We start from the raw sequence: 27,687 nt of genomic DNA, 5'->3' as shown, positions 1-27,687 counted from the left end.
GTCTGAAGATTGTTGAAGTCGTGACCCAGACATCCCTCCGCATTCTCCTACCAGCGCTAGCTCGTATCATGGGGGTGAACCTGAGGAGTGGGGCAACCTCCCCAGAATCCCAGTGCTCTCTGACAGGGTCTGAGGATTTCTTAGGCAGTCTGGATGAGAGAGAGAAAAGGCTGCTGATCAGTGAGATGAACTACTGGACTAAGGAGAGGAGGAGGAATGGCAGTGCAGGATGCCGCCAAAAATCCACTCGCAGAACCTCATCACCATGCTGTTCGCCTAAGAGGTATGTTCACAGCAATATTTCAACGTAATAATTGCAAGACCTGACCCATACTTATCATAAATGATTAACTTGGAATGCACACCTTGTAGTTTTAAGTTCTGGCCAGAAATGTTGCCACTGGGGGGGATCACGCGGGATCACGTGACCCTTGAACGAGATGGCCGCATGAACTAAGAGCTCCGCACAAGTAGTTTCCAATTCCTAATCTTACCTCCACTCCAAGTTCACACTCATTTAGCTTTAGTAAGAAAAAGTCATGGCGGCTACAAAAGGCGACACTACATGTGACATTTTTACCCGGACTCGAGTATTAGCGACGGAAAAAGCCTCCAAGAAGAAGCTAGCTTCAGAAAAAACTAGCGCCATTAGCCAGGAGCAAGAGAACCCGCTCCCCCACGAGGCACAACGAATGCCAACCTCGCACTCTGTCGAAGACATCCTTTCTGAGTTGAGATCCCAACGTACAGAACTAAACACCAAATTAGATGCCATTAACTCTCAGCTCAGTGCGATAGGGGGCAAGGTGACAATCCTGGAAAACGCTTTGCCTGACATCAACAACAAGATAACCATAAACGCGGGGCGCCTGGACGAGGCAGAGGGGCGAATCCTATCCATGGAAAACTTATTGACAGATGCCATGGAAACAATAGCATATGCTAAAAAGAAAATCGAGCATCTGGAAGAGAAAACAGAGGACCTGGAAAACAGGGGGCGAAGGAATAATTGTGTTCTATTCAATCTGGGCGAAAAAGAAGAGGGAAACATGCCACTGATCCGCTACCTGCAAGACAAACTTCCCGAGTGGCTCCACCTGCCCACCGACAGGCCCATAGAACTCGAGAGAGCTCACCGAGCACTGAGGCCCCCACCAGCAGCCAGACAACCAGTGCGCCCAATCACCATACGTTTCCTGAGATTCACCGACAAGGAACGAGTCCTACAGGCGGCGAAAAACAACACCATCACAGTGGGAAACACCAAACTCGCTTTACACCAGGACCTGTCAGCTGGAATACGCCGAAAGCGCCAAGAATTTGACGAAGTGAAGAATTACTCCATTGACCGAGGCATCTTCAGGGGATTCAAATACCCAAACGAGCTCAGGATTCTTCACCAAGGAGCCTTGCGACACTTCAAAACTCCCGAAGAGGCAAAACGTTTTCTGAAAGACAATCCTGGCCAATGAGAAACAGACCAATGACTAAATGCGATTAATGCCATTACTAAAGGAGGTAAGACGACATATAGCCGATATCCAGAGATCCACCCCCTAAATGTCATTATAGCCGTCCAATTTATATTTATTGTCCTTTAACTGAGAGGGGTGGGCTGTATAGCCTAACTTAGGCCTACTAATGTTTCAGCCTACTTTTATTTCCCTGTTTTTTGTTGTTGTTGCTATTATTACCTGGGGTTCCCTATGTCCCTTGGGGGAGGTATATGTAGGCTGGGCTATTGATTTTTATTTTTCTCCCCTCTTTTACTGTGGTCTGGACGAGGGCAACTGTGTTATTTACTCAATGCGGGGTGGAGAGGATGAGGCATTTCTTTGGTGGGGAGAGGGAGACGTTGTGCGTTGCTAACTGTTCCCGGTTTTTGTTTTATTCGGAACACAGAATTGAGACTGAGCGGGGGGGTAATAGATCCAACGGGATGTGTCGAGTTGTTTGGGAACTCGGCTGGGGTGTTCAGAGATTATTATTTTATGTACACCATTTATTTTCCTTTTATGTGAACGCAGCTGTAATTACTATCCACTTTTACCCAGAGATGACTTGCACTAAAGTTCGATTACTGCTCGATGACGATGACTAGTACCTTAAATCTATTGACATGGAACTGCCATGGTCTAGGGCATGCAATAAAACGAAAAAAGATACTATGTGCTCTAAAAAAGGAAAAAGCAGACATTGCGCTATTACAAGAGACACACCTCTGTGATGCTGAACATGCCAAACTCCGCAGAGCTTGGGTGGGACAGGTGTATTTCTCATCTTTCAAATCAAACAGTAGAGGCACAGCCATACTTATCCATAAAAATGTTCCATTCATAATTGACAAAAACATATCTGATCCGGAGGGGAGATTTATTTTGATAACTGGGTCACTATATGGTCAACCAATTACTATATTAAACATATACGCCCCTAACACAGATACTCCTGCCTTCATGTCAAAAATCATAACCCTGTTCAATGAGCATTATGTCTCCTTTGGCGTGGTGGCTGGAGATTTTAATTGTACCCTTAACCCAACCCTAGACAAATCATCTCAAGTCCCCACCACAAATCCTAGATCTGCAAAGATGTTGAACTCTCTTACTAAAGAGATGGGACTGATAGATATCTGGAGAGAGAATAATAGCTCATCTATGGACTATACATACTACTGTAATGTCCATAACACCTACTCCCGTATAGATTACATTTTTATCCCAAAGAGTTTCATAAATTCAGCCACATGTACAATCGGACCCATAGCACTTTCAGATCACGCCTTTGTCCACCTCTGCTTTGACCTCTGCAAAAACATCCCGAGGTCAAAGAGCTGGAAATGCTATGCTATCAAATGACGAGTTCCATACATTGGTAACTACATGGATAGACAACTACACACAAGACAATAAAGACTCTCCTGTTTCTCCGGCCACAATGTGGGACGCTGCTAAAGCCACACTAAGAGGCCATCTAATTGCATAGGCTTCCTCTAAGAAAAAAGCAATGGAAGCACACAGGCTAGATCTTGAGAGGGAGCTGGAATGCTGTGAAAAAATACATAAACAATCCCTAGACAGCACCTCCTGGAGTCATCTTAAAGCAGCCAAAGCCAAACTGAATTTGGACTACACTCGGGAGATAAAAAAAAAGTTTTCTTTACTAAACAGAAATACCATGAGTATAGCAATAGGCCCAGTAGATTACTTGCTTACCAATTAAAAAAGGAGCAGTCAGAGCGTACAATCATGGCTATCCGAACAGCAGAGGACGAGGTCACATATGACCCAAAAAAGATCAATTTAACTTTTCATGATATTTACTGCAAACTATATACCTCTGAGAGAAAACACACAGAGGCAGAACTCCACTCTTTCCTAGAGGGAATCTCGCTACCTAAACTATCAGAGACCGACCAGGAAGATCTCAACTCCCCCTTCACTCCTGAGGAGATCCTGGAGGCAATTACCTCCATGCCACCTAATAAGTCCCCAGGCCCAGATGGATTCCCCAGAGAGTTCTACAAAGCTTTTTGGCCCCAGCTCAGCCCTATCTTCATGCCAATGCTGGAGGATTTTTGCAAAAACGGAGTTCTCCCAGACTCAATGCACACAGCTCGCATTACAGTGTTGCTAAAAAAGGACAAGGACCCCCTATCCTGCTCGTCCTTCCAGCCCATAAGCTTGTTGGATTTCGACTATAAAATAATTACCAAATTGCTCGCCAAAAGACTAAACACTCTTCTTCCCAAAATAATAAAAGCGGACCATACTGGATTTATTAGAGACAGATACTCTTCTGATAACATTCGCCGTCTTTTTGATATTATTGATCAAGTAAACGCACAAAAGACCCCTGTCCTGCTGGCTTCACTGGATGCTGAGAAGGCGTTTGACAGGATGGAGTGGAGCTTTCTGTTTTCAGTCTTCAGAAAAGTTCAATATGGGCCCAAATTTTATTAAATGGATCAAATCACTATACTCTCATCCAAATGCCATGGTGACTACTAATGGACTGAACTCTGACAGATTCCCTCTGGAACGGGGCACAAGACAAGGGTGCTCGCCGTCCCCGCTGCTCTACTTGTTGGGGGCGAAGCCTCTGGCAGAGCTGATAAGGAGCAATCCAAGTATTATGGGTGTTTCTGCAGGTGGCCTGCAGCACAAGATTTCGCTTTACGCGGATGATGTCTTGCTCTACATATCCAACCCTGAGAAATCCCTCCCTCTCATTTTAGACACAATTGCTCAATATGGCAAGTTTTCAGGTTATAAGATTAATTTTAACAAATCCACTGTCTGCCCTCTCAATATTACACTCACCAGCTCTATGAAGACACTTTGTCTTTTCCAATGGAAAACACACGGGTTTCAATACCTCGGGATCTTCATAACACCAGATCTGAATAGCCTTTTTAAGGAAAATTATCTTCCACTCCTGGATCGAATCAAGAACGATCTCCAAACCTGGATCTCCCTCCCAATTAGCTTAGTAGGAAGAATTAATGTAATCCGTATGAACGTCCTCCCTAGACTAAACTACTTATTTCAGATGCTCCCATGCTATCTCCCAGTTTCCTTCTTCAAAACAACTAACCAAAGCATCACCAAATTTATATGGGGCAATAAAAAACCTAGGATCAAGTTTTCCACTTTATCAAAACCTGAATCTAAAGGTGGTCTTGCCCTTCCCTCCCTTCAACTGTACTACTGGTCTGCCCAAATCCGCAACATACTAACATGGATCACAAACAGACAAGAGTCAACGTGGATTCAGATAGAAGCCCAATCCTGTGGTTCATTGCCCTTAAGCTCAATTATATTCATTAATAACTTTAGTGAAGTGGGCAACATAGCCAAAACCTTTGCGATTTACAGCACCCTACTAGCGTGGAGGGACTGTAAGAAATACCTGGGCATTTCCTCCCAAATATGTTCTCACTCGCCTATAGTAGGCAACCCAGACTTGCCAAAAGCCCTGAGGGATGCCAACTTTAATCTTTGGCATACTCTAGGAATCAGGACCTTTTCAGACCTATTTCATCAGAAAACCACTACACTGAAATCCTTTCAAGAGCTCTGCAGTGAATTCGATGTGCCAAGATCCCATTTATTTTAAATATCTTCAAATTAGACATGTCATTTACCTCCAAGAGGAGGTTTAGAACTCAGTTGAATGAAGTTGAAACCCTTCTTGTCACAGCACAATCCATTAAAGGCAAAATATCTTACATCTATAGACTCCTTTCTGAGAAAGGAAGCTCCTCCTTTACTCCTTTGAAAATAATCTGGGAAAAGGACCTTGGTCTGACTATCAGTGATGAGTTATGGGCGGAGGTTTGCGACAGGGTATACTGCTCCTCTACCAGTGTAAAAATGAAAGAATCTAATTACAAATTTTTGTACAAATTTTATTATACTCCTTTGAGACTCCATAGAATGAAAACAGATATGTCTCCTAACTGTAAAAGATGTACCTCTGAAAGTGGAATCTATATGCATGTATTTTGGAGCTGTAAGGAGATTGCCAGATTCTGGCAATCTGTACATACTGCTGCACAGAAAATACTAGATGTACAGTTTGATATGACCCCGTGTATCTATCGTCTTAATGCCCAGCAGGACTTTGTTCTTGATCCTGACAGAGAAAATTTGCTTATGACTATTACATACTTTGCTAAGAAATGTATTATTCTATTGTGGGCCTCTAATACCCCTCCTACATTTAAAATGTGGATTGACCAGATTGTTGACTTTCTTCCTCTTGAAAAGCTCACTTATGACCTCCACAAGAGACAGCCCAAGTTTGATAGACTCTGGTCTCCACTATTCAACTATATTTCAAACTGGACAGAGTGAACGGGGTGACTAGGGAAATGCGCAGATACATGTTGTGTAAGGTACTGTAAAACCTAAAAACGAATTATTGGCCCGTCGTCTCAGCGAATGCTTGAAATAGCTGATAAGAACCTTGATAGTGCTGCTGCAAGTGTTATGTTTTTTTTTCTTTCTTTTGTGTGTTTTTATTTTAATTTAGTTTTTGAGTACGTTTGCGTAGGTGTGTGTATGTATGTACGTATGTATATATATATATGTACCAAGGAAAATATATTGATTAAGAAAAATAAATGCTTTTATTTGACTTTATCATTCATTTTAATTGTATTTTTATTTTTTCAAAAGTATTATTTTTTTATTTTTTATTTTTTTAAAGCCTGTCACATCTGTGAATGTGGAATGTGTTCTGTTGGTTGATTGAAAAACAAGAAAACTTAATAAAACTTTAAATTGAAAAGAAAAAAAAGACCAGTGTTGTAATCTGGTCTGTTAACGGGAGCACATATGAAGACAAAGGCCAATTTAATGCAATGAATGACGTTTAATAAATTGTCTTAAGTTACTTGGTCTTTAAGGACTGTTTGAAGGGCTTGAACAGGCCTTTGGAGATGACAGAAAACATCCTGACGAGAAGTGGACGTTTGTGAGGCGTCTCCTGTTGGGAGCTGGCGGGGAGATCCTTTGGCAGTGCAGACATGGCAGCATGTGGCACTATGCTGGGCACTACAGAAGAGAGAGAGAGTTGACATGCACTTTAATTTAGAAATGATGTAATGTATGTTACAACTCAACATAACTGACACTGATAAATGAGAACCAACAGCTTGAGTTTTGGAGAATATAATTACTTTTACATAAGAGATGACTACTGATTGCGTATATAACCTTTGTAAGGTTATTTTGAAGTGGCATTTCTTTGTACACCAATATCTCAAACAGACTGTTGTCCTGTTGTGTGAACTTACGCATGCCATCTTCAGCAGTGGTCTGTACTTGTTCTGATTCAGAGCGGTGGGAATCCTTCTTGTTCCCCTTCTTGAATAGCTAAGTATTTAAAGAGAAAAACATGTTTTAAAAAATGTCACAGCTGACCAACCTCATGATGATAACAATCACACCTACCACACCAGCACAACAACATTTATGATTGGTTTTGGAATGAACGGATGGTTTTATATTTTTTACACTGAATAGCATTGTTTACTCACATTATCTCCCACAACTGTTCATTTAAATACGTTTGCTGTACCTTTTAAGTTGCTTGTCAGCCTGACCAGCCTTTGTAGAAAAGATAGTTTCCCGCTGCTAGCCCTCACATCCTCAGCCAGTGGAAGAGCCTTAGGCCCGGTGGTTTTGACTGATGTTCTTGAGGCTGCCCTCAATGCCTCATTACATCTGTGGAGAAGCGCTTCACTCAAAGACTTGACAAGAATCCTATCAAATGAAGAGTCCTGAGTCGACACGGCCTGTTGGAGGATTTTCTCCGAGCCAAACTCCTCCAACAGATTTTTATAGACGACTCTGTAGACTTTATGAATCCTCAAGTTCTCTGGATAGGCTTGTGTCTCAGAGCAGCCTGACCATGCACAGAAGACCTCCATAACTTTAGGGATCAGGTCTTGTGACTTGCGTGTGACGTCAACTGGGTAATCTTCTGCTGGGGTTTGGATTTCTGTTAGAATTCTCATTACTAACATGCTGATGAGGCCGGTGACGTCATCATCACTGCCCAAGTTATCAGAGGATGGGGTTGGAAGTGTGACATCTTTGACCATGTCTGGGCTGGTTGACATATCGTCCCTGACAATGTTTTGAGCTACACCAGAATGACTGGTGGTATCCACTTCCTCTCCATCAATGTTGGCCTTCAAGATTTGTGCTGCATTGGAGGTCTCGCTTGTTGCCATAATGGTGCCAGAAGGAGACAGCCGAGGGGAGGACTTGCCACTCAATAGATTGCCTACATCAGATATAGTGGGTTCAGATGTTTGGAGAGATTCAGTTGGAGAGGATCCTCTACTTTCTGCATCAGAATCCACAGAGTACATGACCTGGCTTACCATAACTTTGGTAAAGAGACTGACTGTGTCACTAAATACTGATGAAGATGAAGAAGAGCATGAAATTCTATCTTCAGACACTCTTGCCAACACCTTGGCCCCCTGAGCCAAACTCATTGAAGTTGAATAGGGCACAAAACTAGGAAGCAGGAGGCACTTAACAGACTCCTCTACAAACAGCTGAACCAGCTCGTAAGTTGTGGGCTTCCCCACCTTGTCATTCCTCTTCAGCTTCGAAAGGATGGTATCAGATGCACTCTTTCCAGCCGCCACTGTCAGTCCCAGAGGGGTCAAGTTGCTATCGGAAATTATGCGGTTCACTTGGTGACTGAGATCACGGGAGAGAGCACCAATCCTACCCTGAGATATGAGCTCCTCCAGTCTAGCTATTGGATCTGTTAGATCAGGGTGAGATGTAACCTGCCCTTCTGCCTCTGGATATACCTTCTTCATGATGGTATTGGCTATGGCAAACATGCTTGTTCTGGCATCACACACCATTGTTTTTGGCTTAGTAGATTCGCTCATGTCAATGACTGAGCATCTTACAATGGGCTGAGCAGTACTCTCGGGTAACTCAGAAGGAATGGGAGTGCAAATTCCCACTCTGTCTTCTGTGATTTGGCAGTTGAGAATGACAACGAGGAGGAAGACCGCAGTGACTCTTGATAGACCAATTCCTCGCCACATTCGCTGCTTATCTTCTCAATGTTCTCCAGCATAGTTCCAACCACTTTATCTATTTGTGAAAGCTGTCCTGCAGCCACCATTTGGTCAGATTTTGACAGTTGCTCCTGGACACTGCTGATGATACTGTCCTCTGGCATTCCCAGGTGGACTTTCAGTGAGGTCTGGGAACTTTAAAATGAACAAGCAAAGCATGTTAATTGCTGTCTGAAGTTGGAAAATCGATATATTAGTGCTAACAAATCTAACAAGCATTATAATTGAGTATTCTAAATGTAATTTATATGTGTGCATTAGATATTGCAAAACACACCTGTTAGAAAGCTGGAAAATATTGAAATGGGGAAATTATTGTTCATCAGTTTGAGGGTTAGGATTAACTGCACAAACACACACACACACATTATGGGGAACATACAGTACCTCTTGGAAGAGGGTGTGCTAGACCTTGGTCGGAGAGCCCTGCCGCCACAGTTACTTCGCCAAATATTTAACTTCCTGGATGAGCTCCAGTATTTTTTGCTCAAAGGCAGTGAAGGATCTTGCACTGCCACCCCTCTTGAGTGAGTCAGAGTTGTCATAAAAGCCCGTCACCCCTAGAATGCGGGCCAGGGCCGGCAGCAGGATCTGCAGGGTGGTCTGTGCAATGAAGTTGACAATGGTCTTGCACAATTTTGCAAGCTGTTCCTTTGTCATCTGCATTGCACAAACAAAACAGAACACAGCAGGTTTGGCAATGAAACTCTGATGTAAAGTATTCTAGATTGAACAGAATGCATTTCACCAACATCGTTTTCCTTATCTGTGACTGAATTCAAAGTTGGATGAAGTATGACAGATTAATGAACGTAATAGCAGAATAGAACTATGGTTAATTCCTCTCTTGATTCAACACAACATTCCCAAATCAAAGGTCAAAGGCTGATGGAGAAACTTACAGGTTTTTTAAATCCTTTATAGATCACTTGCCATTGCCTAGAAAAGAAAAAAGAAATGTGTTTTACTTACTTTTTATTTCCTTCTGCACAAAATATGTGAGGCTAGAGCAAAACATGGTTCTAACATACTCATCAGTAAGATTGCGCATGAATGAGATGAGGATTGGGTAGCAGTCCTCCATCTCATCTTTGTTGCCTGGGCCGAATGCAGCCTTAAGAGCATTCTTCTCCAAGAGCTCAATAACAGATCCTCTGTCCGGGTGTTTATTCCTCAATCCTAAATATGTTATTACCGTATAGGACAATTCAGGATAAGTCAGACGCTTTTCTCTTAATACAATACTTTGATAAAATTGCTACAATAGGACTATTGAATAAAACTATCCATGCAACATTTCTTACTGACTACAGTTTCTAACATGACCTTTATCTATGATATGCAGGTTTAGAGAACCAACATACTACAGAGGGAAAATCTATGACCTGCATCCGTATCAGTGCCCTGCTCCCCTGACTTCTTGGCACTACTTTTCCTCTTCGCCTTGGATAGAATATAATAGAATAGATTCCAGATCACAAATAATAGACATGTTACATCAGGTCAATGCAGCTATTGTGACAATTGAGTGTTACTAGTCTAGTAGTTGCCCTGTCACTCCTCCCATTTTACCTTTCCTGTCTTCTTGGGCTCCTTCTTGAGCTGGGCCACTGGTTCTTCCTCAACAACCTCCCTCCCCTCCCTCGGGGGATCATCATCATCTCTCTGTACTACCTGAAGGACATAGGAATTTCATGTCAATGTCAGATTAGATTCTTGCAAAGGACATCATAGAGCTACAGCCATATCAGAGCTAAACTGGTGATTGACTTAATAGAGAGAATTAGACATTTGTTTTGCAATAGCCTATGTTATCTTAAATGACGTTTTCCTTAGTTACATTCCCAAATATTTAGTGTCATTTAACCTACCTTTTCTTCATCCATAATAGCATACAGTATTTTTTATATCTCGAAAAACTTGTCCTTATCTGTGTTGTTTTCACTCATGTTGAGTTTACTGAGGACAATATTGCAGCCACTGACGAATTAAGAACTTCATACCACGTCATGGAATGTTAGACCTTTATGCACATTCCCATTCTCTCATTAATATTGGGGGGGAAATATATTGATCAGATTACACACTTTCCCCATCAACCGTTTTCGAAACAGCTAGGCCCACATTGAAATCTGTTCACTAAGCACTGCGACTCAGTAGGTCAAAACAGAAATAAACCTAGTCTAATTTCGTGTCGACCTCTTTTGGATGTATTTCGGTACCCCATTTAGTGAGCCAGTTGATTGATCTATTCCTTATAGTGCATTCCTTAAAAGTAGGCCTACATTAGGGAATAAGGTGCTATTTGGTAGCATATTACTCTCTAGCCCATGCCTCCACCAATGATTTTAGATTTGTAGGAAGAAGCGAACGAGTGTACACTTCAGGAGAAGGAGATATTATTGGACTGTATCCCTAGGCTATAGCCAGGCCTAAACCAAGTAGCCTTGAGTACGATCCCAAAAGCTTGGATTGCCAAAGGCCTATCAGAGCTAAATTGGTGATAACAACTTTAAACTTACTGTAAAACATGTTCTACCTTCCCCTATATTTCACTTACCTTTTCTTCCACCATAGCTAATTGTATATGGGGGCGACAGGGTAGCCTAGTGGTTAGAGCGTTGGACTAGTAACCGGAAGGTTGCGAGTTCAAACCCCCGAGCTGACAAGGTACAAATCTGTCGTTCTGCCCCTGAACAGGCAGTTAACCCACTGTTCCCAGGCCGTCATTGAAAATAAGAATTTGTTCTTAACTGACTTGCCTGGTTAAATAAAGGTAAAATAAATATCCCGAAAAGCATGTCATTGACTGTTTTGGCTTTGCTACTTTCATGTCGAGTTATGATAAAAGAGCATTTTTGCAGACGCAGACTTAGTTAGTCGGGGACGTCATGGACTGAAGGCAGTAGAGGTTAATTGGTTTTAAGAAATGTTTATATGTCGCCCTCTTGTGGAATTATTTAGGTACAACAACGTGTTGTGTAGGATCCAAATTATTGTTTTCTCCTCATCCCTGTGTTACGTCCTATTATCAGTCATAAACAGAGAGCAATACACTTTAATAGTAAAGAGGTAACACTCTGCTTCACCCAATGTGATACGGTATCGCTATTATTTTTTATTTTATTTTATTTTAGAACACATTCAAGACCCTCCAGAAGCTAACTAGCTAATTAGCTAAAAGCTATTTAGTCATAGTTAGCCAATGCTAGCGGCTTTTACCTTCTGCACAGATACCAGCCCTGTTCTTAGCCTGGATAATACTCGCCAGTCTACTAGTATCGGACTGTCTCTCCACAACAACGCCGGATTCCTGCCGTAATCCCTGGACCACTACTTCTGATCTTCACAGCTAGATCACAGCTTGCAGCTAACTAGCTCACAGCTAGCTTGCACTTATCGTGGCATCCAGTACCGAAGCTATCCCTGAGGCCCACCTCCCGGCCTACTCAGCTGTTCTCCCGAACCCCACTCATACACGGCTAGAGCCCAATACTCCACCTGATCCTTGCTGTAAACTATGGACCTTGGCACCGGTTCATCGCTGCTACCGATTGGCTATAGTGGATGACGCCACTGCCACGAAGGTAGCACCAGTTAGCCGTGAGCCAGGCGCATCTCCCTGCTAGCATTCTAAATTCTACAATACCTCTTTCGCCATCTGGCTTGGATTCTCTGTCGACACGGCCCCCCGCCGCACCACCACAACTGGTCTGCCGACGAATACTCCATCCGCTGTGCCTTCAACCGGCCTCCGTCGGAGGGCTACTAACTTTAAACGCAGTGTAGCCCGCGTGCTAGCGTAATGGCGCCTTCCCTGTACCATCTACTGCTGCCTTCTGGACACTGTTATCACTTGGCTACATAGCTGATGCCTGCTGGACTGTCGATTAATCACGGTACTCCATTCTGTTTATTTATTTTTTATCTGTCGGCCCCAGCCAGCCGCGATCTCAGGCTCTGTGTGTCATCGCCATTTTACCTGCTGTTGTTGTGTTAGCTGATTAGCTGTTGTTGTCTCACCTGTTGTTTTAGCTAGCTCTCCCAATCAACACCTGCGATTACTTTATGCCTCGCTGTATGTCTCTCTCAAATGTCAATATGCCTTGTATACTGTTGTTCAGGTTAGTTATCATTGTTTTGGTTTACAATGGAGCCCCTAGTTCCACTATTCATACCTCTGATATCTCCTTTGTACCACCTCCCACACATGCGGTGACCTCTATGAGGTTTCTGTGTTTTACACTATAGCCATTACCATATGTGTATTCCCAGCAGCTCTGGCCATCTGAGGGAGCTCTTAATCACCCCAGACATCAGCAGTGCCACTGCATTCCCACTGCAGTACTTGATGGACTCCAGCAAAGATAATGGCATCTGTTTTGTCACCATACTGGTGATAAGTTTTCTATCGGAGATCAGACCTTCAGCCCTAGATGGACCATCCCAACAGGCAGCAGATCTGACAGAAACATCTCAGCAACTCATCAGACTAGTCCTGTCTGAGTTCTGTCTGCATCCAGATTCTCCAGGACACAGGCATATTCCCAGAACCTGAACATCCAAAGGGTTCAGAGGTGTACATAAAACACTCATGGAGGAGTTTGGCTCTTATAAAACCCTGCAAGCAGCTATTTCCTCCCAGGACCCTGCATTTGACAGAGTCCTGGTAAAGTCCTTGACCCAGAAGCTGGTACAGGGATGCAAGGAGGCGTCAAGACCAGCTTCTGCTGCAACAAACCCATCAGACCAGGCTGAGACAGAGAGGGGGGCTGAGCAGAAAGCATGAAGGAGCTTCCTTTGCTTTTCAATGACCAAACTCAGGATCAACTTCAAGTATAGCAGGGAGTTAGCATTTGTTTTTTGTTCCAGTGAGGTGCTGATGTTATTGATGTGGCTATGATAAGACATATACATTAAATGTTTTATTCATCACTAAATTGTTGCCTTGGATTCAGAAGGGTTCCATTTATTTATTCTCTGTACCATTTTCTTTACCTTTCATCTGTTAGCGTTCCAAGAGAGCAAACAAAAAGGACTGCCATTCAGTCCAGGAACAGACTGAGATTCCCTCTACTAATGGACATTGCATAGGTAAGGATGTTTAAGAGCTCTGCTATAGCTTGTAGTTTTGGTTTAGGTGTGTGTTAGAAACATAGGTATGCCTACCAAACTCATAACACTGTTATTTGTCAACGTTATTTGTCAACGTTACCCCCCCCCCAGTTGGAGAGGTTTCTCCCTCCATATCTCAGCCTGTCAAAAAACGATCCTTGATTGTACGGGTCTTTCCAGCAATGATGAAGCCATTCAGGCGCTTCACCAAGAAGAACCTGTAACCTGTTACGCTGCATGAAGAACTACTTTTGTAACAGCAAGACTTTTGACAAGAGGAATTTCTGCATGTCTACCCTTTCAAAGTCTATTTGATCAAATAAATGCAAATTATTTTACAAGAATTTCAAGTGTTTTGGAAGATTGGTAAAACTGAAGCAGCTTTTCTCAGAGAAATGCACTAGTTCCCCCTTGGTTACACATTTATTGTGCAGTTTTTGAGTTGGCAGGACTTGGGGCAGCAGGTAGCCTTGTGGTTAGAGCATTGGGCCAGTAACTGAAAGGTTGCTAGGTCAGATCCCTGAGCTAACCATGTAAAAAATATGACGTTCTGCTCCTGAACAAGGTAGTTAACCCACTGTTCCTAAGCTGTCATTGTAAATAAGAATTTGTTCTAAACTGACTTGTCTAGGAAAATAAATAAAATAACCACAGCTTGACTCTAATACAATAGTTGCTGCATAGACTTTCAGATAACCAGATGTTCTCTATTAATTTAGTTAGATTGGTAAGAGCTTATTAGCAGCAAGGGGAAAACACATAGATGAGAATTAGCTATCTGCAGCTAGATCAACCCTCTGAGATATTTTCTATATGTTGAAAATATAAGGTCCAACAGTTGACAGTGTATGTCAGAGCAAAAACCAAGCCATGAGGTCGAAGGAATTGTCCATAGAGCTCAGAGACATGATTGTGTCAAGACACAGATCTGGTGAAGGGTACCAAAATGTTTCTGCAATATTGAAGCTCCCCAAGGACACAGTGGCCTCCATCATTCTTAAACGGAAGAAGTTTGGAACCACCAAGACTCTTCCTAGAGCTGGCCGCCAGGCCAAACTGAGCAATCGGGGGAAGGGCAGTGCAGTGGAGCAGCAGTGCAGTGGAGTAGCTTCAACAGCCATAGGCCCAGGGATTTCACATCCCATTCCATGATGCAATGCAGAATACGGCTTCACACAGAACAATCACCAAACCCAGAAGATAACACTTAGCACAGCCAAACATCATGGATCACATGAAGAGGCATGTGTGTTCTCCAGACGTGATACCTTGTCATGGACCTGCTGTTTTGATCTTCGCTCTCCCTCTCCCCCACCTCTCTCTCTCTTTCTTTCTCTCTCTCTCTCTCTCTCTCTCTCTCTCTCTCTCTCTACCACACCTGTTGTCTCAACCTCTGAATGTTTGGCTATGAAAAGCCAACTGACAATTACTCCGGAGGTGCTGACCTGTTGCACCCTCTGTAACCACATTATTTTGTTGACTCTGCTGGTCATCTATGAAGAATGTTTGAACTACAGTACTTGAAGAACGATCTGGCCTTACGATCTGGCCATGTACGCTTATAATCTCCACCGACACAGCCAGAAGAGGACTAGCCACCCCTCAGAGCCTGGTTCCTCTCTAGGTTTCTTCCTAGGTTCCTGTTTTTCTAGAGAGTTTTTCCTAGCCACCGTGCTTCTAAATCTGCATTGCATGCTATTTGAGGTTTTAAGCTGGGTGTCGGAATAAGCATTTTGTGACATCTGCCGATGTAAAAAGGGCTTTATAAATAAATTGTACTGATTGATTGATGATTGATTGTATGAAATGGAGTAGCATATATCCATCATGTAAAATGAACATTGGGCACTGTCTCCATGGAGTATAAATCAAAATCAAATCAAATCAAATCTATTTGTCACATACACATGGTTAGCAGATGTTAATGCGAGTGTAGCGAAATGCTTGTGCTTCTAGTTCCGGCAATGCAGTAATAACCAACGAGTAATCTAACTAACAATTCCAAAACTACTACCTCATACACACAAGTGTAAAGGGATAAAGAATATGTACATAAGGAAACCTGAATGAGTAATGGTACAGAGCGGCATAGGCAAGATTCAGTAGATGGTATCGAGTACAGTATATACATATGAGATGAGTATGTAAACAAAGTGGCATAGTTTAAAGTGGCTAGTGATACATGTATTACATAAAGATGCAGTAGATGATATAGAGTACAGTATATACGTATACATATGAGATGAATAATGTAGGGTATGTAAACATTATATTAAGTAGCATTGTTTAAAGTGGCTAGTGATATATTTTACATCAATTCCCATCAATTCCCATTATTAAAGTGGCTGGAGTTGAGTCAGTGTGTTGGCAGCAGCCACTCAATGTTAGTGGTGGCTGTTTAACAGTCTGATGGCCTTGAGATAGAGACTGAAAAACAGCTTCTCGGTCCCAGCTTTGATGCACCTGTACTGACCTCACCTTCTGGATGATTGTGGGGTGAACAGGCAGTGGCTCGGGTGGATGAAGTTTATGGCCTTCCTGTGACATCGGGTGGTGTAGGTGTCCTGGAGGGCAGGTAGTTTGCCCCCGGTGATCCGTTGTGCAGACCTCACTACCCTCTGGAGAGCCTTACGGTTGTGGGCGGAGCAGTTGCCGTACCAGGCGGTGATACAGCCCGACAGGATGCTCTCGATTGTGCATCTGTAGAAGTTTGTGAGTGCTTTTGGTGACAAGCCAAATTTCTTCAGCCTCCTGAGGTTGAAGAGGCGCTGCTGCGCCTTCTTCACGATGCTGTCTGTGTGGGTGGACCAATTCAGTTTGTCTGTGATGTGTATGCCGAGGAACTTAAAACTTACTACCCGCTCCACTACTGTCCCATCGATGTGGATAGGGGGGTGTTCCCTCTGCTGTTTCCTGAAGTCCACAATCATCTCCTTAGTTTTGTTGACGTTGAGTGTGAGGTTATTTTCCTGACACCACATTCCGAGGGCCCTCACCTCCTCCCTGTAGACCGTCTCGTCGTTGTTGGTAATCAAGCCTACCACTGTTGTGTCGTCCGCAAACTTGCTGATTGAGTTGGAGGCGTGCGTGGCCACGCAGTCGTGGGTGAAAAAGGAGTACAGGAGAGGGCTCTGAACGCACCCTTGTGGGGCCCCAGTGTTGAGGATCAGCGGGGTGGAGATGTTGTTACCTACCCTCACCACCTGGGGGCGGCCCGTCAGGAAGTCCAGTACCCAGTTGCACAGGGCGGGGTCGAGACCCAGGGTCTCGAGCTTGATGACGAGTTTGGAGGGTACTATGGTGTTAAATGCTGAGCTGTAGTCGATGAACAGCATTCTCACATAGGTATTCCTCTTGTCCAGATGGGTTAGGGCAGTGTGCAGTGTGGTTGAGATTGCATCATCTGTGGACCTATTTGGGCGGTAAGCAAATTGGAGTGGGTCTAGGGTGTCAGGTAGGGTGGAGGTGATATGGTCCTTGACTAGTCTCTCAAAGCACTTCATGATGACGGAAGTGATTGCTACGGGGCGGTAGTCGTTTAGCTCAGTTAACTTAGCTTTCTTGGGAACAGGAACAATGGTGGCCCTCTTGAAGCATGTGGGAACAGCAGACTGGGATAAGGATTGATTGAATATGTCCGTAAACACACCAGCCAGCTGGTCTGCGCATGCTCTGCGGGCGCGCCTGGGGATGCCGTCTGGGCCTGCATCCTTGCGAGGGTTAACACGTTTAAATGTTTTACTCACCTCGGCTGCAGTGAAGGAGAGTCCGCATGTTTTGGTTGCGGGCCGTGTCAGTGGCACTGTAATGTCCTCAACGCGGGCAAAAAAGTTATTTAGTCTGCCTGGGAGCAAGACATCCTGGTCCGTGACTGGGCTGGTTTTCTTTTTGTAATCCGTGATTGACTGTAGACCCTGCCACATACCTCTTGTGTCTGAGCCGTTGAATTGTGATTCTACTTTGTCTCTATACTGACGCTTAGCTTGTTTGATTGCGTTGCGGAGGGAATAGCTACACTGTTTGTATTCGGTCATGTTTCCGGTCACCTAGCCCTGATTAAAAGCAGTGGTTCGCGCTTTCAGTTTCACGTTCTAATGAACTCGCTCACCGAATCAGCGTATTCGTCAATGTTGTTGTTTGATGCAGCCTTAGGCAATGTATATTTACAGTGTATATTTACAATGTATATTTACGTGGTGCATAACATTATCTCATATCACATGCATGGCAATGTAACGGATGTGAAACGCTAGCTTAGTTAGCGGTGGTTCGCGCTAAATAGTGTTTCAATCGGTGACGTCACTTGCTCTGAGACCTTGAAGTAGTGGTTCCCCTTGCTCTGCAAGGGCCGCGACTTTTGTGGAGTGATGGGTCACGACGCTTCGTGGGTGACTGTTGTTGCTGTGTGCAGAGGGCTTTTGTGGAGCGATGGGTAACGATGCTTCGAGGGTGACTGTTGTTGATGTGTGCAGAGGGTCCCTGGTTCGCGCCCGGGTATGGGCGAGGGGACGGTCTAAAGTTATACTGTAACAGCAAGACTTGATGTAATTAGATGCTCTGGACAGATCCCACCCTCCTTTCCCAACACATGTAGAATGCTTAGAAACCACCAGAAACCTGTGAAATAGATCAACAGATGATGTTTTATCTCCTCTCAAGGTCTGTTGATTTACAGTATCTCAGAATCAGGAACTGTCATATCCCATGTGATATGTCAAAACAAGTTGATACATGTGTTATCATGGTGCATTGGGTTTGTATTTGTATTTATTGTGGATCCCCTTTAGCTGCAGCAGCTACTCTTCATGGGGTCCAGTAAAATGAAGGCAGTTATACAATTGTAAAAACATTCCCGATACATTAACAACAGATTTCACATAATCCATGTTCCTGTTTGATTTCGGGGTAGGCTGTCAACAGCACGTACGGTGACACTATGATATATATTCTGATTAGACATATCTGACGTCATGTATTTGATATCTTTATGTGAAGGTTAATGTCCATATTGACATCAGTTCATTGTGTTTGAGGACGGTTCACTGACGGGTTTTCAACGGATACGATTAGACGAGTTTAACAGTTACAGAACAGCTGCAGTATCAGAGGCGCAGAGCCTTAATTAACGGGCTACACATAATGGCTGACGACAGCCAGGTAAGGTTCATTTTAGCCTACGAGCTTTACAGTTGTCCTAATTCCATCTTGTTCTAATGGCAAGTCTGCCTTAAGTGCAGAAACTATGGTTGATATTAGAAAATAAGTATGATTGGAAGTTTAGGCAAGTAATTCCAATTGGGGAATTGTTGTGGGATGTTAGCCTACCATATTGCGCGTGTAACATTCGTGCCATGGAGGATTGTGCAGGCCGGCAGGTTGCTACAGGATCCTAGTATCATGTATGTTATAGGGATCAGATCTGGCTGACTTTTTCACCTGAACTGCTCATTGGCTGTCCATAATGAGCCCAGCGAGCAGGATGTGTAGCTGGGCTCTGCAATAATTAGCTCCCAGAGCAATTACAAATAACTATTCTTGTTTTAAAAGTGTCATTACAACTAGCAACATAACGGTCAGTCACCTCTAAGCAGGACTCAGTAGAAACGCTATGTGTTGGATTTGTCCATGTCTCGCTAAATTAACCTAGCTAATTAATTAACCTAACAGCCGTGGAGAATTTATACTACAGTTTTAAGGGATCTCTCGGAAGGTTTTAGATGATACAGTGGTGCTTCGTCCTCTGGATGAAGAACCATACATCTCGGCTTGGCTTCATTGCATTATTATTTGGGGAACGTTGACATGCCATTTGTGTTGACGGATGGATGAAAATAATGTAATTATAGTATCGTTATACATAGGCTAGCAGGAAAATCCGCATGAGATATCCATAGAGCTGAGCACTGCTCCATTTCAGCACCATGCCGCGGTCTCAGGTGCTGCCCAGACTCGAAACATTTCAGCGAAATGGGACGGTCCCCTGATGCCAAGAAACGTGTCAGCTCTATGCAGCGGACAGCTCCACAGTGCTGAAATAGTTCAAGCCCCCTTGAACGTCTGATTTGAAATTATTCTGCAAGTGGTTATAATTTATTGCACGTCCTAGTATTGCAGCTTTCCAACCTCAGAATTATAGCTAATGGATGGCAGCGAGTTACGTTTTTGTGCATGGTGATGAATGACGATGCATGATAAACCATAAATTAAACGCAAAAACGTGCACTTAGACATATTTTCGTTTGGCAGAACTTTGACAAGCTTTGATTTGTTTTCTAATGAAATTGACAATTCATATAGATATTAGACTTAGGCCTAATTGTGACATCATGTGTGTATGACATCTTTGAAGAATGCTCTGGCTTCAGCCAATCGGAATCGAGTATTCAACAATGCTTTGGCATAATTCAAGGACGTTCATATTCACTTCAGTTGTCTGCCGATGGTTCACTGACGTTTTTTCAAAGGAGGTATTAGTATTGCCTCTAAACAGCCTACAACAATAAGCTACTCATCATGTCAGATGACAGCAAGGTATGGTTCATTTGCCTATTTTGAGTTTAGAGGAGAAATTACTAACAATATAGTAGGTCACTAACACAGCAATAGGTCTCACTGGTTTGATCCATGGCCTGAAATCTGACCACTATTGCCGTTTTGTTTAAAATAGGAGCGAATAAGTTGTTTCATAAAGTCACAACCTAGGACTGATATTGACCTCTTATTTATCCACCAGAGCGTGAAATGGGAGGATCCCCCGGATGACCAAAATAAAGTTGTGGAGAACATGAAGGATGAAACAGAGACACATGAGACCAACAAGAACAGGACAGGAGGCAAGGTAAGAAATATGCTGTCCTTTACACATGCTCTGCCTACTTAGGCACAGATCTAGGATTAGTTTACTATCACTAAATCCTAGCCTTAAAGCATTAGGAGGAGACGCTACACTGACCTTAGATCTGCTATTAGACCTATAATCTGTTGTCATGTAGGCTAAACGTAAGTCCAGTGGCGGTGCCAAGAAGACTTCCGTGGAGGAGGACAGCAGCATTGGTGCAGGTCCGAGATTACTTCATGTTGGGTGCAGGTTGTGTTCAAATTCATCAGCACCGATCTGAGTAGATAGTATCTATATAGGTGAAAGCAATATAGTGGAGGCCCGCAGAGAGATGTGCTTTTACCTGTCCAGTACAATCAAATCCCTAAAGGTGAAGGAAATTAGGGATCAAGTTCAGATTCAACTTTAGATTTCTCTTTGCGGTTTCCCAGAGTCTTCTCAGACACCCGGGTGTGGTTTCCGGGAAAGGGGATCTATCATTGAGCAGCTGGAGAAGGAGGCTCAGAGGACTCTAATGCCTTCTCTCAAGATTGGGACATGCTGTGCCCCAATCCTCCTCTCCTTCCTGAGGAGTCTAACTGATGAGCAAGTCCCATGTCTTTTTCCAACCTCACATACAACAACTCTGAATTTATAGTCATAGTGCACCTTCTAACCACAAATGGGATTTCAAACACTACACCTAACCCTAACATCACTGTAACCACACACCTAACTCTTCTTGTAAATCAAGAACAAAATATCTCATGGACTTGCTAATTGCTTAAATAAATACACGTTTATTTTCCCTGACATGGCTATCTAGTGACTCCACTAACTCAACACCAGTGTGCAGGTAAAATATGTTTCCTTTCTTTTCTTTTCTCTAGCCAATGGAGAGTGATTCAGCAGGGCATGAAAAAGAATGTAAGTCTCTCCACATAAGGTTCTGGTCAAAAGTTGTGCGCTATATAGGGAATGGTGTCATGGAATTGCTTGATTGACAAAAACATTACTCTGTTTGTTGGCCATAGCTCACATTCGAGCAGCTCTCCATGCTGTGTCTGAAGATTGTTAAAGTCGTGACCCAGACAGCCCTCCGCATTCTCCTACCAGCGCTAGCTCGTATCATGGGGGTGAACCTGAGGAGTGGGGCAACCTCCCCAGAATCCCAGTGCTCTCTGACAGGGTCTGAGGATTCCTTAGGCGGTCTGGATGAGAGAGAGAAAAGGCTGCTGATCAGTGAGATGAACTACTGGACTAAGGAGAGGAGGAGGAATGGCAGTGCAGGATGCCGCCAAAAATCCACTCGCAGAACCTCATCACCATGCTGTTCGCCTAAGAGGTATGTTCACAGCAATATTTCAACATAATAATTGCAAGACCTGATCCATACTTATCATAAATTATTAACTTGGAATTCACACCTTGTAGTTTTAAGTTCTGGTCAGAAATGTTGCCACTGGGGGGGGTGGGTCCAGGTGAAAATCATTTTTAACTGGGTAAGCCATGAAGTCATCTATGAATAAATAGATCAGGTACATGTCTTTCAGAAATAATCATATTCTGATGTCGTACAAACATAAAAATCAGGCAAAAAATCGTGTCAGTTGGCTTTAGGCTTCTAGAACTAAGGTGGTATGAGAAGTAATCCATCATTGCTCTAATTTGGTTTTCAGGCTCACTAATGACCCAGATTAGATACAGTTGGTTACATTTGCATGGCTTAAGTGGTGATTGTGTGTTTATCTTCAAGGTCCCAGACCTCATTGCAGAGCTTGCCTGCAACTAGAGAGGCTCCCCTCATGGAGGAGCCTCTGAAGGCTCTTTTTGGGGTAACGGAAGAGAGCCTTCTGATATCCCTGGTTGAGGGTCACTCCAACCCCACCTCCTCCAGCTCCTCCGAGTTGAGCTGTGCTATCGTGGGGGAGGTGGTACACCAGCTTAACTCTGGCCTCTCAGTGGCCATTCAGGCCAGCCCGGGGAGTTGCCCCCCTATGGACAGTCAGGACATAGCAGCAGGCAAGGAGGTCATTCGGGTAGCCTCGGTTCAGATCCTGGCCGAGCTACAGAGCCAAACATCTGAGCCAGAGTGGGTAGGGTTTATCGAGCCCCTCATGGACCCTGTGACTGATGATGTGCTGGAGGCCATTGTCGGCACAATGGACAAAATGGCACAGGACTTCAACATCCTATTGGATCTGGCCAAGAAGATGACAATCTTGGGGTCTAAATTTCTGACCAATCTTCAATGTGACCTAGATGTTGAGTGTCCATCTGGGAAGGAAGGGACCACTCACTTTCTCAAAGAGACTGGATCCTCTACCAGTGTGGTGGCCAGAAAGATTCAGACCCTCTCTAGCCCCGACTTTCAGTCTAAAGCCCTGAAGGCGGTGAGCACCATCCTTACAAGGAAAGTCAGCAGCTCTTCTGGCATGGCTCCTTCCTCTAGGCCTTCTAGTGCTGCTCCTAGCCTTACTGAAGCCCCGCTGAATACCAGCTGCACAGCCCTGACATCTGTAACCTCCACTGCCACAGTGATTGTTAAGGCATTTGTGGGAGGCATGGAGACGATAGCATCATTTGAAGACACATGTGAAGCAGTTGATTGGCCAGTTCCTGTAAATGACCACAAAACAGGGTCTTCACAGAAGATAACCTTCTCTCTAGCCGGCACACTCTATGGCCGTATACGAGCAAAGCTGAGGGACCTTTTAACTCTAGCCGCTCGAGAAGAAGGTGTGGCAAAGGATGCTTCTCTTCGGGAGTCTTCAGACACCCTGGAAAAGGCAACTGTTTCAACTGTTGAGGTCCAGTTACCCAGCACCGAACACAGTAGAGTTCCCAGAGAGAGCCAACCAATACCAGCTCTCTGTCTCTCCAATCTGGATACCAGTACTCAAGAAGTTCTTAGCAGTGTTTTTTCCATCTACAAGTCAGAGTTATCAAAAGTGGAGAGTAAATCCTTAGCCGTTGTCAGTTCATCTGATGAGTCCCTAGAGGCTTGTTGGTTTGTTGATGGTGTCCTACCAAAGCTTGATGACTATACTATTTCCCAGTCACCCTCACCCAATGAAGACTTGAGCGTGAGTACTCAATATTCTCAACTGAGCTCAGAAGAGAGTGTCAGAATCACAGAGTCCTCAACTAGTCTGATTCAGAGCATTAAGAACCTCTCTAGCAATGACTTTCAGACTCAGGCAGAAGAGGCAGTGAGTAAAGTGCTGATGAGATCCAGTCATTCCTTTATCACACAGATCAGCCATACTGGTCTTCAGAAAAGTCTGCAGGCTGGCTTATCATCTAGCTCACCATCAGAGATCCATGTCCTTTCAGAATCCATGTCCTCCATGTCCTCTGAGAATACAGCCTCTGGATTAGTGGAAACCTTTGTCAAAGGAATGGCGACTATTTTCCAGAAAAATGAGTCCACTGACACTGTGCTACTGGAAAGAAGTGGGAGAGTTTCACAGTGCTCCCACGGGGGCTCCCAACTGGATTATACTGAATTGAGTGTTAAAATATCAGAGGAGAAGCTTTGGTCAACAGCTAAGAACATCTGCGTCAGTATGAAGAACACACTTAAGGATTTCTTCACAGGGCTGAAGCCATCCGGATCCGAAAGGACAGAAATGGCTTCTTCCAAAGAGACCCTTGGGGAAATCCTGGTTGCTATCCAGAGTGAAATCTCAAACTTCGGGCGAATGAAGGATTCCAGGGAGCTCCTTCAGATCAATGATATGGTAGGAACTATGCTGAAGGAGATTGAGAAAAGTGAGGATGACAGTGAACAAGTCTGCCAAGACATCCCTCGAACCTGTTCATCTTTATCCACTTCTTTAAATGGTCGTAGTTCCTTGTCCAGCTCTTCAAATGGTCCTAGGTCAGAGTGTGAGTTAGAGATCAACCTCCCTGGCACTCCCATCCCTGACGAAGTGCCTTTTGATCTGACCTGCCCCATCGTCAGGAGCTCCTGCATCGACACCAGGGACTCTAAAATGCCAGAGATTTCTACAAGTGACCTAAAGACAAAGATGATGGCACACACAGATGAACCCCTGCATCGTAACAGTCCAATGACTGACAGCAGCCGACCACCGAGTGCTAAAGTTTCTTTTCGATCCTCCACTCCGTCTTTCACCAGCAAGGGAACCTCTTTGGTACCAAAGGGAGAGGGGATTGACATTGAAGAGAAGGAGGTGTGTATCCCCAGCAGCTCTGGCCATCTGAGGGAGCTCTTAATCATCCCGGACATCAGCAGTGCCACTGCATTCCCACTGCAGTACTTGATGGACTCCAGCAAAGATGATGGCATCTGTTTTGTCACCATACTGGTGATAAGGTTGCTATCGGAGATCAGACCCTCAGCCCTAGATGGACCCTCCCAACAGGCAGCAGATCTGACAGAAACATCTCAGCAACTCATCAGACAAGTCCTGTCTGAGTTCTGTGCTGCATCCAGATTATCCAGGACACAGGCATATTCCCAGAACCTGAGCATCCAAAGGGTGTTCAGAGGTGTACATAAAAACCTCATGGAGGAGTTTGGCTCTTATAACACCCTGCAAGCAGCTATGTCCTCCCAGGACCCTGCATTTGACAGAGTCCTGGTAAAGTCCTTGACCCAGCAGCTGGTACAGGGATGCAAGGAGGCGTCAAGACCAGCTTCTGCTGCAACAAACCCATCAGACCAGGCTGAGACGGAGAGGGGGGCTGAGCAGAAAGCAAGAAGGAGCTTCCTTTGCTTTTCAATGACCAAACTCAGGATCAACTTCAAGGTATAGCAGGGAGTTAGCATTTGTTTTTTGTTCCAGTTAGGTGCTGATGTTATTGATGTGGCTATGATAAGACAAATACATGAAATCAATATTTTTTATTCACCACTAAATTGTTGCCTTGGATTCAGAAGTGTTCCATTTATTTATTCTCTGTACCATTTTCTTTACCTTTCTTCTGTTAGCGTTCCAAGAGAGGAAACAAAAAGGACTGCCATTCAGTCCAGGACCAGACTGAGATTCCCTCTACTGATGGACATTGCATAGGTAAGGATGTTTTAGAGCTCTGCTATAGCTTGTAGTTTTGTTTAGGTGTGTGTTAGAAACATAGGAATGCCTACCAAACTCATAGCACTGTTATTTTTCAACGTTACTATACTGCATCTCTCTCTCTCTCTCTCTCTTACCCCATCCATTTCTCTTGTGTTTCTAGCTCCAGTTGGAGAGGGTTCTCCCTCCATATCTCAGCCTGTCAAAAAACGATCCTTGATTGTCAGGGTCTTTTCAGCAATGATGAAGCCATTCAGGCGCTTCACCAAGAAGAACCTGTAACCTGTTACGCTGCATGAAGAACTACTTTTGTAACAGCAAGACTTTTGACAAGAGGAATTTCTGCATGTCTAACCTTTCAAAGTCTATTTGATCAAATAAATGCCATTGATTTTACAAGAATTTCAAGTGTTTTGGAAGATTGATAATACTGAAGCAGATTTTCTCAGAGAAATGCACTAGTTCCCCCTTGGTTACACATTTATTGTGCAGTTTTTGAGTTGGCAGGACTTGGGGCAGCAGGTAGCCTTGTGGTTAGAGCATTGGGCCAGTAACTGAAAGGTTGCTAGGTCAGATCCCTGAGCTAACCATGTAAAAATATGACGTTCTGCTCCTGAACAAGGTAGTTAACCCACTGTTCCTAAGCTGTCATTGTAAATAAGAATTTGTTCTGAACTGACTTGTCTAGGAAAATAAATAAAATAACCACAGCTTGACTCTAATACAATAGTTGCTGCATAGACTGTCAGATAACCAGATGTTCTCTATTAATTTAGTTAGATTGGTAAGAGCTTATTAGCAGCAAGGGGAAAACACATAGAGGAGAATTAGCTATCTGCAGCTAGGTCAACCCTCTGAGATGCTTTCTATATTTTTTTAAATATTATTTTTTATTTCACCTTTATTTAACCAGGTAGGCAAGTTGAGAACAAGTTCTCATTTACAATTGCGACCTGGCCAAGATAAAGCAAAGCAGTTCGACACATACAACGACACAGAGTTACACATGGAGTAAAACAAACATACAGTCAATAATACAGTATAAACAAGTCTATATACGATGTGAGCAAATAAGGTGAGATAAGGGAGGTAAAGGCAAAAAAAAGCCATGGTGGCAAAGTAAATACAATATAGCAAGTAAAACACTGGAATGGTAGATTTGCAGTGGAAGAATGTGCAAAGTTGAAGTAAAAAATAATGGGGTGCAAAGGAGCTAAATAAATAAATAAAATAAAATAAATACAGTAGGGAAAGAGGTAGTTGATTGGGCTAAATTATAGGTGGGCTATGTACAGGTGCAGTAATCTGTGAGCTGCTCTGATAGTTGGTGCTTAAAGCTAGTGAGGGAGATAAGTGTTTCCAGTTTCAGAGATTTTTGTAGTTCGTCCCAGTCATTGGCAGCAGAGAACTGGAAGGAGAGGTGGCCAAAGAAATAATTGGTTTTGGGGTTGACCAGAGAGATATACCTGCTGGAGCGCGTGCTACAGGTGGGTGATGCTATGGTGACCAGCGAGCTGAGATAAGGGGGGACTTTACCTAGCAGGTTCTTGTAGATGACATGGAGCCAGTGGGTTTGGCGACGAGTATGAAGCGAGGGCCAGCCAATGAGAGCGTACAGGTCGCAATGATGGGTAGTATATGGGGCTTTGGTGACAAAACGGATTGCACTGTGATAGACTGCATCCAATTTGTTGAGTAGGGTATTGGAGGCTATTTTGTAAATGACAAGGATTGGTAGGATGGTCAGTTTTACAAGGGTATGTTTGGCAGCATGAGTGAAGGATGCTTTGTTGCGAAATAGGAAGCCAATTCTAGATTTAACTTTGGATTGGAGATGTTTGATGTGGGTCTGGAAGGAGAGTTTACAGTCTAACCAGACACCTAGATATTTGTAGTGTCCACGTATTCTAAGTCAGAGCCGTCCAGAGTAGTGATGTTGGACAGGCGGGCAGGTGCAGGCAGCGATCGGTTGAAGAGCATGCATTTAGTTTTACTTGTATTTAAGAGCAATTGGAGGCCACGGAAGTAGAGTTGTATGGCATTGAAGCTTGCCTGGAGGGTTGTTAACACAGTGTCCAAAGAAGGGCCAG

At 43.8% G+C, this 27,687-nt stretch overlaps 1 protein-coding gene across 1 annotated transcript; it reads left to right on the top strand.

The window, feature by feature from the left end:
- Positions 1 to 18,874: 18,874 nt before the first annotated feature.
- LOC149982881 (uncharacterized) lies at positions 18,875 to 25,993 on the top strand. Its single transcript, XM_090239431.1, has 9 exons — positions 18,875 to 18,892; positions 20,469 to 20,573; positions 20,728 to 20,794; positions 21,005 to 21,158; positions 21,443 to 21,479; positions 21,587 to 21,897; positions 22,309 to 25,330; positions 25,513 to 25,594; positions 25,761 to 25,993. The coding sequence occupies exons 1-9, from the start codon at positions 18,875 to 18,877 to the stop codon at positions 25,877 to 25,879; spliced, it is 3,915 nt and encodes a 1,304-aa protein (XP_090095557.1). The 3' UTR covers positions 25,880 to 25,993.
- The last annotated feature ends 1,694 nt before the right edge of the window (positions 25,994 to 27,687 follow it).

This window comes from Oncorhynchus mykiss, chromosome 6 (assembly GCF_057628025.1).
Source record: "Oncorhynchus mykiss isolate SJ-2025 chromosome 6, ASM5762802v1, whole genome shotgun sequence".
NCBI classification, from domain to species: domain Eukaryota; kingdom Metazoa; phylum Chordata; class Actinopteri; order Salmoniformes; family Salmonidae; genus Oncorhynchus; species Oncorhynchus mykiss.
This window is presented reverse-complemented; position numbering and strand designations above follow the sequence as displayed.

What these genes read in the sequence shown, in the direction of transcription:
- LOC149982881 (XM_090239431.1), top strand. An exon ending in AGAACAGGACAGGAGGCAAG is followed by an intron (nt 20,574 to 20,727) that starts GTAAGAAATATG and finishes GTTGTCATGTAG; the next exon opens with GCTAAACGTAAGTCCAGTGG. An exon ending in GGACAGCAGCATTGGTGCAG is followed by an intron (nt 20,795 to 21,004) that starts GTCCGAGATTAC and finishes GCGGTTTCCCAG; the next exon opens with AGTCTTCTCAGACACCCGGG.